The sequence below is a fragment of the Oryctolagus cuniculus genome, chromosome 6 (assembly GCF_964237555.1).
Source record: "Oryctolagus cuniculus chromosome 6, mOryCun1.1, whole genome shotgun sequence".
NCBI classification, from domain to species: Eukaryota; Metazoa; Chordata; class Mammalia; order Lagomorpha; family Leporidae; genus Oryctolagus; species Oryctolagus cuniculus.
The window spans coordinates 19,079,396-19,095,530 of record NC_091437.1 but is presented as its reverse complement, the minus strand read 5'-3'; the positions used below and the strand labels follow the sequence as shown (position 1 = coordinate 19,095,530).

The window sequence follows — 16,135 nt, the reverse complement described above, 5'->3', positions numbered from 1 at the left end:
AACATGCTGCAGCCTCCACCTCCTTACCTAAATCTCATCGTTGAGGCCAATATGGATCTAAAAATATCTTGCTGGCTATTTGAGACTCATTTTGGTCTATTTTGCCTACTTAAACAAATATTCTGCTGGGTGGGGAGAGAAAAAGTGACAGCAAATATCTTCCTACATCTAGGTCTACCTTAGGACATCCTCCCAGGGCGCAGAAACTCTAGCCGAGGGCTCCCTAGGGTTGGCAGCACTATACCCACCTATCTGGCAAAAAGGACCGTTTGGGATGAGCCTGATCTTCTAAGATCCACTCCTGGAAGAAGAAACTGCTCAGGGGTAACCTGCAAATGAGACCAGAGTGGCCTTGCCATGGGCTGTCATCTAGAAGTGGCCTGCAGCTTCCTTATACTAAAAACAGAGGGACTTTCTAATGTACCCTTTCTGTGAGCATTTATTTTCTTGGGTAGACTACAGAGGATTTCATTCCTGTGTAACTAGTCACAACATCTCAACTCTTCAATTACAAAATATCCCAGCACCAACAATGAAGTATGTATGGATAAAATGGCGTAACTAGTCAGTTTTATGTGGTAGAGTACATCAGTGGGTAGATGCTGCATTCAGTGGGCTGAGATGACAGAAAAGGGCTGCTACTGGCGTCAGAAATTCTAAGAAGAATTTCATGGTTGATGTCCAGTGACTTGTGAGTGGTAGACAGGAAAGACCCTTTCCTTTCCCAACACAGTGCTTTACAGAAAGATCAAGAAAAGTGATAGAAGACTGGGATCAAAGCCTGAGGATGCTCTGAGAAAAATCATGACATCGAGCTCCGTGCAGAGTGAGCACTCAGAAGCTGAATGGCAGATCAAACGTGCCCGTGGCCTCAGCTCCCTACCATTCTGCTCCCCATTGCTTTCTGCATCTGAGAAATCTCAGCATCTGAGAAACCATGGGTTAGAGCACGGACAGGTGTTTCTGAATCAGACAGCCTCTAGCTTAAGTCTCTACAGCACACCACTGTATGAAACTGGGACAAGTTACTTAACCAATCACACCTCAGTTTCCATGTATGTTAAATGAAGAAAATAGTAACAACATCCTGATCATTGTTGTGAGGATTAAATTTAAAAGTAAAATACACAGAGTGATGTGGAGTGGACAGTAAATGATCAATAAGACGACACTGAAGGTTGATGGAATTGTTATCCAGGGACATTTAAATAGACCACCCACAGCTACCCAAATCAGGTAACACCATCAACAACATACAGATTGCTGTGCCTACATCTAGTGTTTCCTCCTGCATCCACAGTGCCTTGTCCTTCAACCTCAAGAGCACTTAAGTAACTAAAACTACACAGAGGGAAAAACAAAGCTTAGCAGCATCATTCCCTTATATCGTAAGTCTGGGAATACTGCATTGAAAAATATTGCTTGAAAAAACCACAGGAAAGCTTGATGCAAAATTATGTAATAGATTTTAAATGCGTCTATATTCACATTTCACCATAGTGTGTACATGTATAAGTTCGAATGAGATATCTGCATTACCTTGGTATAGTTTTATCAATACAACAGAGAGTGCGACTTCATGTAGCTGCCTCAGAACTCTCTAAGTTGCTGAATGCCTTAAACCAGGCCTTTATGTTTAGCCCTTAGTAAAACTCTTATTTGCCTAAGTTACAGAAAAGAGAAGCCCATGATTTCTTCATTAACAAAGTAATAATTAACAATTATCATTTGATAATTGATCATCATCTCAAATGACTGTCATTACTGCACGTTAATATATTTACTGTTTTGAAAATAAAGCCAGAGAAAGAGCCAAGTCATGTAAGACAGGAAAATAGGCCATGGAAACAAGGGTTTGTTTAGGCCATCAAAAGAGACATCAAAGAAAAGATCAACTCTGAATTGTTGGCCTTGTCAAGATGAGCATTTCAACATCTAAAAATGCCATTTATTTCTTTCTAATGAATTTGACATTAGGATTATATGCTATAGTCAAGGAGACTTCCATCATGTTTGTCCCAACACTATCGCTATTTTTGAACCCCTCTGAATGTCATCCTTAAAAGGGGTTGTTACCATGGGAGGAACTCATCACTAAGGCAAAGATTATGGGCCTGCATGACAATCAGAAATAATGGCAACCATTTAGAGCAGTAACTTTCCAGCCAATTTTGATGCAAATTATTTTTTTCATTAGGTGAAAAAGGGAAATCAGAGTACATTTTGTTTGCAACAGGTAAAAATCTATCTTTTTTACTCTAGAAACTAAAAGGCCATGCCATACACACACACACACACAAATACTCAAATAGTGGTCTTACGTGGTTGGGGGCAGATCTGGATGGACAGAGTGGGACAGATGACACACGCATTCCTTTCCTCTTATATTTCTTGAGCATGATTATGCCTTTCTACCAGACTGTGCACCATCACCTCAGTTCTAAAAGAGAACGACCGGCGTAGTGAAATGATTTATTTCTCTCTGTGTTTTTACAACACTGATTTTATATTCACAACTTTCACAATGATAGTTGTATCTTCAGAATACCTATCAATCTATATTAAAGGCAGTTTCTGAACTACTAAAGGCAGTTTTTGAACTTCTCTTGGGTCAGCTTAACCTGAAAGCTGAAAAGATAGAGGAGGAACGCTTCTTCCAGAATGTAAATTATTCAATAAAGAACTGCTCACTTTAATTACTTATGGAGGCTGTGTTTTAAAGCATAATAATAAATCCACATTTTTGTAATCCCTTGTGAAATTTTCCAGTCTCTGCTGCAGACATGTTCTGGTGAATACAGCCATTAAGAAGTGCATCAAACATGACCAAAAGAAAACAACAAAACTTTTTCAGTGTTTTTGAAAAAGGATACTGTTATACCTGTGTTTTATTATAAATAAACAGGTTCTGTCATATTTTATCTTCTTGCCAGCAAATGAAGGACATTGTTTCATAAAGCTTCTAAAATGTACATGAATATTTAATTAAATCATATTTCCTTGAGAAAATAAAGTTCATTCGCATTTATAGCAGACACCTGTGAGGAGCTCATAATTATCATAAGACCAGGGTAGCCAGTACCGGTTGGTTGTAGAACAAAACTCCTCAATTTTTAAAACATTTTTTTAAAAAATAAACATACAATCATAGGTGTTCATTTACTTTAAAAATTCTAAAGATGAAGAAAATTATTGTCTATATATTTAAGTCCTTGTATAAATTACAAAACTCAAGTTTATGTCACAGAGTCCCTTCCCCATAGGAAGCATAAAGCACTTTTGTGGTACCTTTCACCAGTAAATATTTGTATCACATTGACTTTGACAAACAAAATAAAAGTCGATATTGCATCTGTAAGCCCCAAGAGAACACTCTTCTAAGCTGTCTCTCATGATGAATGAGCTTCAAAAGTCATTTGATTGCCATGATTTAACTCAATTTCAAATAAAGATATATAAAAGTAATACACATATTGACTTCAGTAGAAATCTGGAATATCAGTGAACTGTAGACTCTTCTTGCTTCAGGTCAACAAACACCCTTTGGAAAACAACCAAGAGTAGTTTAAGACCATGACGACAAAATAAAATTATAACAATAAAAATAATAACAATAATAAAATTAAAATAACAACAACCAACAATGAGGTAAACTCCCCTTTAAAAAGGCAATATGTGTTGCCTGGACTGTCAGGAGAGAGTTCGATTGTACCTGACACCCAAATGTTTTTCTAACCAGAGTTCAGCCAGTTGCATGGTTGAGGCAAAAGTACTTGCCTTGGATCCTAAGCACATTTTATATTGCTTAGGGTCCAAGTTAGGATCACAATGAACTGGATGGAAAATATGCACCACTCCTACTTCTTGACTTCTGAAGGGCCTCAAGCCAGATAGAATAACTTTATTATAGAGATCTACATCTTCCAGTCCCCAGCCTTGTATTGAGGTATCAAATCCACCGGCACCCAGAAGATCACTTTTGTAGATACAGGTGATTCCATAGCCATAGTCTCTCCAAAATCCTGTCTTTTTTGAGAAAACAAAGTCATCATCAGCAGGAGGATTTCCTCCATTGGCTACTTTTGGGTCATACTGGCTAAAGATGATGGGGTAGTACACCTGTTGTCCCTGAATTGTATTGTCTCTGCATCGCTGGAGAAAGTCTCCCCTGAAGACCAAGTCCACGTCACAGAATAGCAGCAAAGTGTCATTGTCAAACTGGGAAGAAGCCATCTCAAGACCCAGGCCCCTGGAAAACGCTCCCTGCATAGGAATGAGGGTCATCTCTGCTTTGGGGTACTTGTTCTGATACTCGTTTATCAGCTCAACATGACTGCTGGACTCTTGGCCAGAGTCTCTACTGAAGAGGATGACGACCAGCTTCACGTTCTGCTTTGGGATAAGACACGTATTTTCAAAGTTCTCCATGAATCTCCTGAAAATGTCATACCTTCCGATGAGCGGAACGAGGATGTGTATTTTCTTCTCACTGCGCCCTCCCATCTCTTTGGCACCTTGAAAAGAAGATAGTATCTTCAAAGAGTTAGATATGAAGGAGAACGACTGAGTGTCACTGTTGATGCTCTCCACGAGACTGTTGACATCCAGTTCTTCCATTTCTCGGAAGAAGGGCTTGCTGAACAACTGCTGGAGGTAGGCGTGCCGCCTCACCGGCACGGTCAGCTTTCTCCCCTTGTGTCTCTTGTATAACAGGAGCAGGTCCAGGATGTATTCCACTCCGTGCATGGGGTCGACCCTGCGGTAGCCGTACTGAATTTCCTTGAAGTCAATGAGCCGTCCTCTACTCTTGGCGTTCTCGTTGATCATCTCCATCACCTGGAGGACAGTGTCGTCCAGGGCTGTCCTGAGAATGCTGCTGATGCTCTGGCGCGGAGGCTGCGTCTCGGCCGCTGAGTAGAGGAGCTTCCCCGTCAGGAACTCCCACTCGATCACTTCCTCTCTCTCCCGAGGCTGGAAGTGGTTGAAGGAAGGCATGGCTCCCAGCTGCTGGTCCTCCTTGCTGAGTTCGCTGTTACTCAGCTTGCTCATCAGAGCACTCTCCCGGTGGAGTTGGAGGGTGCGATGCCGGAGCTCGGAAATTTTGCGGCTGAGCATGTAATTGTGCAGCCGGTACTGGTATGCAGGTCTTTTGTTGGGGTGAAGGGTTATGGCTGCATGGATTTTGCTATTGTGGAGGTCTTGGATGTAACCCTTTCGGTTGTGTTCGTAATTTTCATGGAATAGTTGTTGCATCTGGAAACAAAAAAGAAAATGAGGATGTTAGACTAGTTGAAAAAAAAAATCCAGAAATGAAGCTTTTAAATTAAAAAGTGATTATTTGGCATTTCTTGATAAAATTGGTTTGTAAAATTTGTATTAAGGAGAAATGAAAAGTTTTAATACTTTTTAAATTGCAGATAAAATGGAATGCATGTTTTCAACACAGTGTGTGAAGTATATATATACACATACACACATATATGCATACATGTATATATACATACATGTGTATATAATATACACACACATACATACTTGCGATGATGAACTCTAGCTAATTTACACATTCACTACCTTATATGGTTATCATATTGTTGGTAAGGTCACTTAACAACTCCACTGTTACTACTTTTCAAGAATACAATATATTCTTACTATAGTTGCCATGTTGTACAATAGATTTCCTGAACTTATTCCCTCCTTCAAACTATAATTTTATATCCTTGGACCAAAGTCTCCCCAGCCTGCTTCAAATCCCATCTTCTCCAGATCATAGGAACCCTCATTTTACTTCCTGCTTTTATTTGGTGAACTTTTAAAGATGCCATATTATGAGGAAAACAAATATCAAATTTATAGGCTCTAATACTGCACACCAACCTCCAGCTATGCATTTTTAAAAATATAATTATTTATTTATCTAAATGGCAGGGAGAAAGAGAGAGAGAGAAAGAGAAAGAGAGAGAGACAGAGAGAGAGAGCCAAATACACACAACAGCTGGGGCTGGGTCATGAGGATGCACAGGCATTGTAAGCTTTGGCTTAACCTGCTGTACAACACCCAGCACCAAGGCACTAACGTATGCTATTGGTGCAAGGATAAGTCAAAGGACAAAGGACCAAAATAGAACATCCATACACAAGCCTACATATGACTTATGACTTCCCCCTTGACTTGTGACAAATTTGACTCTGGAGAATAGAGAAACGATAGTATTTTAGATAACAAGTGCCAGCTCACTAAGATATTCATTTAGGACAAAATAAGGAAAAGCTGACCTCCTACACCCCAGGATAGACTGTTGATATAAATATTAAAAATGAATAAGTTTCTCCAAGTTAACATATAAAAATACCTGCATGAGTTTAGGATAGGTGAAAACATGACTCAGGGATGCTAAATTAAAAACTTTGATGACTTGCATTACATTAAGATCAAGAACTCTTCAATAAAATTACCATATAGAGATGAAAAGGGCCAACTACACAGTATGAGAATAAATAAAGATCTTAAGAAAAAAAGACTAATATCCAGAATATATAATGACTTCCACAAATCAGTAAATGAAGAAGCACAAACCCAGCTGAAAAGATGGGAGAAAGAAAAAAAAAAAAACTTCCCAAAAGAAGGTATCTGGATACTCAGACAGGAGTAAAAACAGTATCTACCTCATTTATCAGCAAGGTAATACATTTTTAAAATCACAATGTGGTCACATCTATGGACCCACAAGAAGAGCTGAAAATAAACAGGCTGATGATACCATGCATCGTCCACATAAAACTTTTAACCAAAATGAACATGCATATTCTCTGGGACTCGGTTTTTTTACCCTGATACATGTTTTAAAAAGCCATATTACATACACCTAAAAGCATATATAAGAATTTCTAAGTAGGGCATTGTGGCATAGTGGTGAGGCCATGACATCAGCACCCCACATGGGTAGCAGTTTCAGACCCAGCTGCTCTACTTCCGATTCAGTTCCCTAAGGGCCTGGGAAAAAAACAGTGGAAGAAGGCCTAGGGCTTGGGCCCTCACATCCATAAGGGAGATCTGGAGGAAACTCCTGGCTCTTGGCTTCGGCCTGGCCCACCTTGGCTGTTGTGGCCATCTGGGGAGTGAGCCGGCAGATACAAGCTCGCTCTCTATCACTCTCCCTCCCTCCTTCCCTAACTTTTTCAAAACAAAAACAAAAACAAAAACAAAAACAAAAGTTTCAAAATAAATAAATAAATCTTTATTTTTAAAAAGAATTTCTATAGTTGCATTACATCTAATACCCTCAAACTGAAAGTCACCCAAATACATGTCAAAATAGACCAGATGTATAAATGTAGTATATTAATATAATGCAAAATAATGTAGCAATTAAAATAAATACTACTATTTACATCAACATGAATAAATCTTACAAACAAGTGAAATAATCTCGATAAAAATACATCTTTAAATTTTTGATTAGTTTTTTCATACACAATATAGTTCACAAGTACAATTTTAGGAATATAATGATATTCCCTCTCTCCCTCTCCTTCCATCTCCCTTTATTTTAAGTTTTTGACATAACATTTTAAATATCCATTACAGTAAAAATGTTTAATACTTCACTGAATTAGAAATTTAACAAGTAAAATGTAAAAAGACCCTAGTTTAGTGAGAGTATATACAACAATTATAAACAATAACTGAATGGGAAAGTGACCATTTCACCCACATATGGTAAATTTTGAAGTAATCAAAGATGATTGAAATTTTAGTAGTATAATATTCTTAACAAGTGGCCTGACAAAGATATAAAACAAAGGTTGACAAACAGTATTTGCAACAATACTGATACACATGAGAATTTCATTCTTTTTTTTTTTTTAATTTTTGCTTCCACATAGGAGGGAGAACATGTGGTATTTTGTTTTTCTGTGTCCGTTTTATTTCACTCAATAGGATGTCCTCCAGTGGCATCCATTTTGCTGCAAATGGTGGAATTTCATTCTTTATTATAGCTGAATATTCCACTGTGTATACATACCACATCTTCTTGATCCATTTATCTGATGATGGAAACCTTGGTTAATTCCAAATTTTGACTATTGTTAACAGTGCTGCTATAAACATTGTGGTACAGTTATCTCTTTGATACAACATGTTCATGTCTTTTGGGTATATACCCACTAGAGGGATTGATGGATCATATGGCAATTCTGTTCTTTTAAGAAATTTCCACACATTTTTCCACAGTAACTGCACTAATTTACATTCCCACCAACAGTGTGTAAGTGTTCCTCTCTCTCCACAGCCATGCCAGCATTTTTTTGCTGTCTTTTGGACTTCAGCCATTCTGATAAGGGTGAGGAATATCTCATTGTGGTTTTGATTTGTATTTCCCTGATGGCGAGTGATGTTGAGCATTTTTTCATATATTTGTTGGACATCTGTATTTCTTCTTTTGAAACTGTGTATTGAGGTCCTTTTTCCTTTTTTTTTTTTTTTTTTTTTTTTACTGGATCCATTGTTTGCAAGTATTTTTTTCTCATTCTATTGATGTCTCTTCACTCTACTGATAATTTCCTTTAGTGTGCAAAAGCTTCTGAGTTTAATACAGTCCCATTTGTTTAATTTTGCTTTTGTTACCTGTGCTTTGCAGGTTCTGACCAAGAAGTTGTCCCATACACCAATGTCTTGAAGTATTTTCCCTGTGTTTTCTTCCAACAAGTTCATTGTCTCAAGTCTTAAATTTAGGTTGTTGATCCATCTTGAGTTGATTTTGGTGTATGGTAAGAGGTATAGATCTAGTTTCAATCTCCTACATATTTACATTCAGTTTTGTAAGCACCACTTATTGAAGACATTATCCTTACTCCACTGTATGTATGATTTTTGTCAAAAATCAGTTTGTGGATTTATTTGTGGGTTCTCTATTCTGTTTCATTGATCAGTGTATCAGTTTTTATTTCAGTACCATGTTGTTTTAATTGCTACAGCTTTGTAGCATGCTTTGCAGTCAGATACTGTCATACCTCCAGGTTGATTTTTCTTGCTCAGGATAGCTTTGGCTACTCTGGGTCTTTTTTGATTACAAATGAATTTTGGGATTTTTTGGTCTAATTCTATAAAGAATGTCATTGTAATTCTGATAGGGATTGCACTGAATCTGTAGATTGCTTTGAGTAGCATAGGCATTTTAGTGATATTTATTCTTCCAGTCTATGAGCAAGGACTACCTGACCATTTTTTTGTGTCTTTGATGATTTCTTTCATCAGCTTTTGATAATTTTCATTATAGAGATCTTTCACTTGTTTGGTTAAATTTATTCCTAATTATTTAGGAATTTAGTTGTTCAAAAAGTAACCAAAAAGCAAGGAAGATGGCTATGAAGTCCTGGTAATATATTCTATGTGTTTATCTAGTTGGTGGTTACATGTGTACATTCATCTATGAACACTCATTAAACTGTTAAGATATGTTTGTTATACTATAAAAAAGAATTTTAAAGATATATATGTGTGTATATATATATATATATATGCATGAGGAATTAGGTTTCTCTCATGTGTATGTACAGAAATGTGTGCACTTATCCCTAAAACGGGATGAACTAATACTGTAGTAGATTATTTACCTTCAATATTTCAGCTGGTTCTCTTTATATACTCAGACAAACTCTTTTTTCTTTTAAAGATTTTATTTATTGATTTATTTATTTGAGAGGTAGAGTTACAGAAAGAGAGAGGGAGAGACAGAGAGAAAGGTCTTCCATCCGCTGTTCACTCCCCAAATGGCTGCAATGATCAGAGGTGGTCAGAACTGAAGCCAGGAGGCAGAGGCTTCCTTCTGGGTCTCCCACGTGGATGCAGAGGCCCAAGCTTGGCCACCTTCCATTTCTTTTCTAGGCCGTAGCAGAGAGCTGGCTCAGAAGAGAAGCAGCCAGGAAATGAACTGGTGCTCATATGGATGTTGGCACCATAGGCAGAGGCTTAGCCTACTATGCCACAGCACCAGCCCCAGGCAAACTCTTAAATCCTCACCATTGGACATCAAAGAATATAATGGGTGTGTATTTCAAGAAAGATTTTGAACTTCATTCAAGGTTTAGAAGTTTGTATGCATTCAACATTTTTTTCTCTGAAAATACATGCTAATATTAATTTGAAACAGTGATCAACATTAAATAAATTAGATATGTAATTTTCAGTGGCCTCAAATATCTCCATTTGTGTAGTACTAATTTTTTAACCTAGAAATGCCTCAATACTTCATTTTCCATGAGTTTTTTTCTTATATACAGGAAGGTATAAAAAGCTTGACTGCATTTAGACTACTAATTAAACTATCTCTAAAAAAAGCATTGGCTATCTGAAATTATTCTTTCTTACATCATGGCTGAAGAACATTGAATATGCTAAAATAAATAAGAAACATTGCTCAGAGATAGCCTGTTAAAACTGCAGACTTATCTGTCCCTTTTAGTGACACCGAAGTGATTAAAGATGCAGAATGTGGTAAAGCAGACATATTGTTATAGAACAAGGAATATCTTAACTCTGAAATGTGTAAGTAACTCATATCATTTCAGTCCAATCTGTCTATGTGATGTTAATGTTTCAAATATAATTCTTCATAGGAAAGCAGAGAAAGGACACTGGTGGAAAAAATTATTAAAAGTAGTACATTCATATGTACCACGGTTTGGAGACTAATGATGAATCTTGACTTACATAACAGTTTCCAGTAAGAATAACACAGCAAATACAAATTTTCTACTTCTATAAATATGTATATTGAGTCTATTCATTATAGACAGAAATGGTTTAAGACCCTTAATCACCCTGATTTGGATTCGAATACTGGCTGTGCAATTTCTAACATATTTCTTAGGCTATCTGTCTAAATCTCAGTCTCTTTATCCACCAAAGGGGAAAATGTCAACTACCAATGCACATTAAGAATGTTATTAAGTGCAAAAACGTATATAATGGGCTTAGCATTGTTTCCAGTGCACAGAAAGCACTCAGTTAATCATAGCTGTTACACACAGTTCAATTGTGCCTATCTCCTTGTGAGATTGTTCCTTTTGGCTAAAAGCCTTTATGGAATGAGAGCTGTACCCTTCAGTTAAATTCCTTTATCTTTGGCTGTTTGGAAACGCTTCAGAACAGTATCACAAATCTGGCCACATAGGATCAGCACTTCAGTGTATGTAACATGACACAGAGTTAGCTTACTTCAAGAAAGACAAATTATCGTGGGAATTTCAGAAAACCAGCACTCATAGGGATTATGCTGTTTAACCAAGAATCTACCAACGGCAGTGAGATTACAACTAGGAGTTAAGCAAATGTGACTGTCAGTTTTTACCTACTTGCCGTAATACATTTTGAATACAGAACAAATGTTCTAAGGAAAAGAGTAAAGTTTACTTTTAATACCATATGGTCTAGTTTGAAATAACTCAGAACCTCTAATTTAATTTGGTTTTCTCTCATTTAGAGGACTGTCAGTTTGCTTCAGACTTCCGGAGTATTAATTACACTGAAATTGAGAATAATTTCACAGTAACAGAACTTTATCAGGTATTAATAATGATGTGTCCTAACAGACCGTCATGCTTTAAATGTATCACCCATAATCTCACCATCTGACAAAGAAACTGTCTGACAGGCTATGGAAAAATACATGTGAAAAAGCAGACAAAGGAAGAACAGATGTCAAGATAGTTGGTGCCTACGTCGTGGCGTAGCAGGTAAAGCCTCCACTTGTAATACCATTCTTAATGGGTGCCTGTTCTTGTGCCGGTTGCTCCACCTCCCATCCAGCCCCCTGTGAATGGCTTGGGGAAAGCAGCGAAGAATGGCCCAAGTGTTTCAGTCCCTCCACCCATGTGTGAAACCCGGATGAAGCTCCTGGCTCCTGTCTTTGGTCTTGCCCAGCCCTAGCTGTTGTGATCATCTAGGGAGTGAACAAGCAGATGGAAGATCTCTCTTTTTCTCTCTCTCTCTCTTCAACTCTGCTTTCCAAATAAATAAATAAATCTTAAAAAAAAAGTAAAACTTACTGATTTCCTAAAAAAAAGTTAGTTATATTTTAAATTATTTTACCATTCTACCATATTGAATTTTCATTATTTCCTGAGATTTATTAACAATGAAGACATACCACAGGCAATTTCTGGAATGATCATAGATATATACATGGAAAAAAAATTAAGATCTTTTTAAGACAGCAAGGGGTTGTGGGGAATCCCACAGGAGTCCCAAAAGAGTTACAGAGCACCGCTAACCCAAAATTAAAGAGGAAAAAGCAAAACCAAAATGGAGTCACTTAAGCTAAGCAAAACCAAAATGGAGTTATTTAAGCTAAGGCCACTAAGCACCAGGAGCTGCCCAGACCATCTGTCAGAACAGACACAGGTGGTGAGGCCTGATAAGGACTGGGGGACATTACATCATAAGAAGCAGCCAACCAGCTGGCTACTGCATTACTTCACCCACACTACTGCACCACAATTGGCCACGCCCAGAAGACCCCCAATACAACACTGGTCACACCCAAACACCAGCATCTGGTTAGTGACACCCCAAAAAATGACCTCGTGACTGGTGACACAGCTGGGCACATTCACTGCCCACCGACCCCAGAGTGGGATAAAAAGGCAAGCCTCACCACTGCTCTGTATCCCCTCGGGGACCATGGCTCAGTGCAAGGGAAACTCTGCCCAAGTCTTCACTGACTGAAGCTCTGCTCGCCACTCTGCTGGAGCCCACCTTGCCTGGACGTCCCAGCGCTGCCAGAGCTGACATTGGAGCCAGACTGGACCTCTCATCAGGTGACCTCTCCAACCCTTCACCTCACCATCAGTCTTGGAATTTCGAGCCTACTGCCCAGATTGCCAGTTATCCCCACGACTCCTGCCTATAAGTGACTGTTCTGAAATCCGCTGCTCCGAGTGGTAATGGAGACTTTGTGGACTCTGGACCTTGGACTTTGACTTTTCATGACCGTGACACGAACCCTGAGAACGTAGCATTCGTATTACATCCTTAGCCATGAGTGTTTAGATTGGTTATGCTTTTACACTTTGTATGCATTATACTTATTACTATTGCTGGGTATTTCTGGAAGTTACCTTACTCCTAGAGGTGTGTTATGATCTGTGGGCTAATGACATATTGAGAGGTACTGACCTTTAGATGTGTGCACTGAATACATGTATTGAGTAGTATTGCATATTGAATAATAAATTATACTGAAAAGACTATCACGATTCTGCGTGACTCTTCCCCATGCTACGACACATCGCATTAGCCTTGTCGAGCTGCGTGACAAGTGGCGCTCACAACAGGGGATGACTGAAATAAGCCACAAGTAACTTCCGGAGCACTGAGAATTCTGTAAAATCAGACTGTGGTAATGATTAAACAACTATATGAATGTACTAGGTATTAATAAAATGTATACTTTGAAGAATTTTGTGGATGTAAATTACACTTCAATAAGACTATTTATAAAACAACAGGGAGTACTCAAAGTAAAATACAGCCAACTCTGAGTTTCAAAATGAAGAGACTGGAAAAACACACAGTTACCAAAATACATGCAGGGTTCCCCAAAGATGATGAGGTCCAATGGGATCGTCTGTAGGCACGTGGAGACTGCAATGTCAAGGACAGGTGATCTCAGAAAAGTAGCAGGAGAACATCCTGTCTGAAAACCCAGGGCAAAAAACATAGCCCAGGTGTACAACTCTGGGCACATGGACCCAAGGGGAGCCTGGCTGCTGCAGCAACACTTTTTTAAAAATATTTTAAAAATTAATTAATTAACTAATTAACCATTCTCTGGTTCACTTCCCAAATGCCACAATAGCCAGAGCTGTGCTGATCTGAAGCCAGGAGCCAGGAGCTTCTTCCGGGTCTCCCACGTGGGTGCAGGGGCCAAAGGACTTGGGCTATCTTCCACTGCTTCCAGAGCTGGATTGGAAGTGGAGGAGCCGGGACTTGAACCGGCGCCCATATGGGATTCCGGCACTGCAGGCGGAGGCTTTACCTGCTATACTACAGAGCCGGCCCTGGTGGCAACATTTTGTTTGAGCAAAGTGGAATAGAGCGAGCTAAAGAAAGAACTGAACACTTAAACTGCATTTTCCTGGGGCAGGTTTAATGTGAGGCAGTACAGAAAACAAATGCCTTTCGCTGTGGACATCAGCCAACCCAGAACTATTAGAAACATCATCGCCAAAAGAAATCTCATGGTATAAAGCCTGTGTGGGAAAAAAGCAATTTTTTGGAGATAAATCATTTTTCTAAAAAAGAGAAACAGCCTAGTAGACACAAAGTCTCAACACAAACAAGCAAGCAATAAGATCAGATTAAAAATTCCTCCCTCCCAAAGAGAAGCTTTGGCACTGAGGAAAACAGTGAGAAACTAAACACACAAGAATTGTTTGTCTTTATATTAAAAGCAACAAAGCAGAAATGTAAGATCTCAAGATGAGATGGTAAGATAGAATGTCAGCCCACAGGACCAAGAAATAAAAAATAAATTATTACAGACTTGAAGATAAAATCAAGAGAAAAGCAAGTACTGTGGGGGGCTATCAATAAGGGAAAGAAATGATAGAAAAAAATTAAATGAAATAAAGAGTTATACTGGATTAGAGAGATATTGTAATCAAGGAAGGGAAAAACACCTAGAGTAACTAAAATAAATAATATAACAGGAGACACGTTTAACAGTATGATTCCAGAAAATGTTCTGAAAGAAAAAGGAGTTGAGGAGCTAGGTCATCCAAGCATTAATCAGGCCCAGTGTCTCGCCTTGTGGTAAGGATGCCACCTGAGATGCCCGTTTCCCATACCGCAGTGCCTGGGTTTGAGCCGCAGCTCCACTCCGGATTCTAGCTTCCTGCTAATGCACACCTCAGGAGGCAACAGGTGCTGGCTCAAGTACTTGGGTCCCTACTACCTGTGGGAGACTTGAAGTGAGGTCTGGATCCAAGAGTCAGCACCTGTGCAGTAAGCCAGCAAACAGGAACTCTCTCCCTCTCTATCTCTGCCTCTCAAAAATAAATATGTCAATACGTGGATAGATAAATGCACTTACTGAGTGCTAGCTGAAATTGATCCAGGATGTTCCATTAAAGAACAAAACCCCTTGGAAGGAAGACGAAAAGTTCAAGTCAAATTCTAAGTAAAAATGGCAGAACTAACTACTGTACTATATTAGTGTAGCCATCATTTAACTTTAGATCATCATCTGGAAACTAAGGAACTGGATTGTCATTTTGAGATCTTTGCTGAAATGCAGGCAAACAAGAGACCATGTTTCTATTGAGAAAGCTCTGAACATTTCTGGTGCACTCTATTAAGGAAAATAATTGAGTGCTTTCTCTATTAAGGAAAACTTTTGAGTTTATATGTTAAGAGACTATTTCAGTCTGGTATAAATTCTTTTGTTCTCATTAGCTCACATATTTTTCCTAAAGTAAAAGGATCTTGTAACTTGGAGAGCTGTATCTGAATCTTATATAGAATATTAAGGAGGATTTGGGAAATGGAAGCACTCTTGTTTTAGCAAGCAAAAAGTCTTCAGAGTAGAGTAATTATGAAGCAGCCCAGGAAAACAAGAAATCAACAGCATGGTATAGAAAACAATGGTAAATATGTAACTAAGGGTTCTGTGATTTGCTTTGCAAATATTTAAGCTCATTTTATTTATGTATGTAATACTACATAACTAAATAGGGAGTCTTATTGCCCTTAATGCAAATACCTAATGATCTTCTTTTATTTTTTAAGAGCCGTTAGTATAAAAGTTCTAATCTAATGGTGAATCTTTAAATATTAATGGTGAATTTCTTAGAGTGTGTCCTACTTCTCCTGGTAATACTGACACAATCAAACAGAACCTGTTTCTAAATATTAAGAAAAATAAATAATTTTATGAAAATACATACATATCACTATATAATTATAAAAGAATGAAAACATTAAAGGCTATAGCTCGAATAAACTGCTGAGTGCAATGAACTAATAATGACAATAGTAAGATATGCCCTAATTTGCTATATACATAAATATTTTTCACATAAAATTAAGAGACTCATTTTTCTACTCATTTCTTTAAGATTTTAAAAA

General features: G+C 38.1%; 1 protein-coding gene across 1 annotated transcript in view; it reads right to left on the bottom strand.

Moving 5' to 3' along the window:
• Positions 1-2,870: 2,870 nt before the first annotated feature.
• Positions 2,871-16,135, bottom strand: part of CHSY3 (chondroitin sulfate synthase 3) — a 273,848-nt gene continuing 260,583 nt past the window's right edge. The window contains exon 3 of the mRNA XM_002710189.5: positions 2,871-5,253. Coding sequence (XP_002710235.1) covers positions 3,691-5,253 — 1,563 coding nt within the window. The 3' untranslated portion in view covers positions 2,871-3,690. The remainder of the gene's footprint in view (positions 5,254-16,135) is intronic.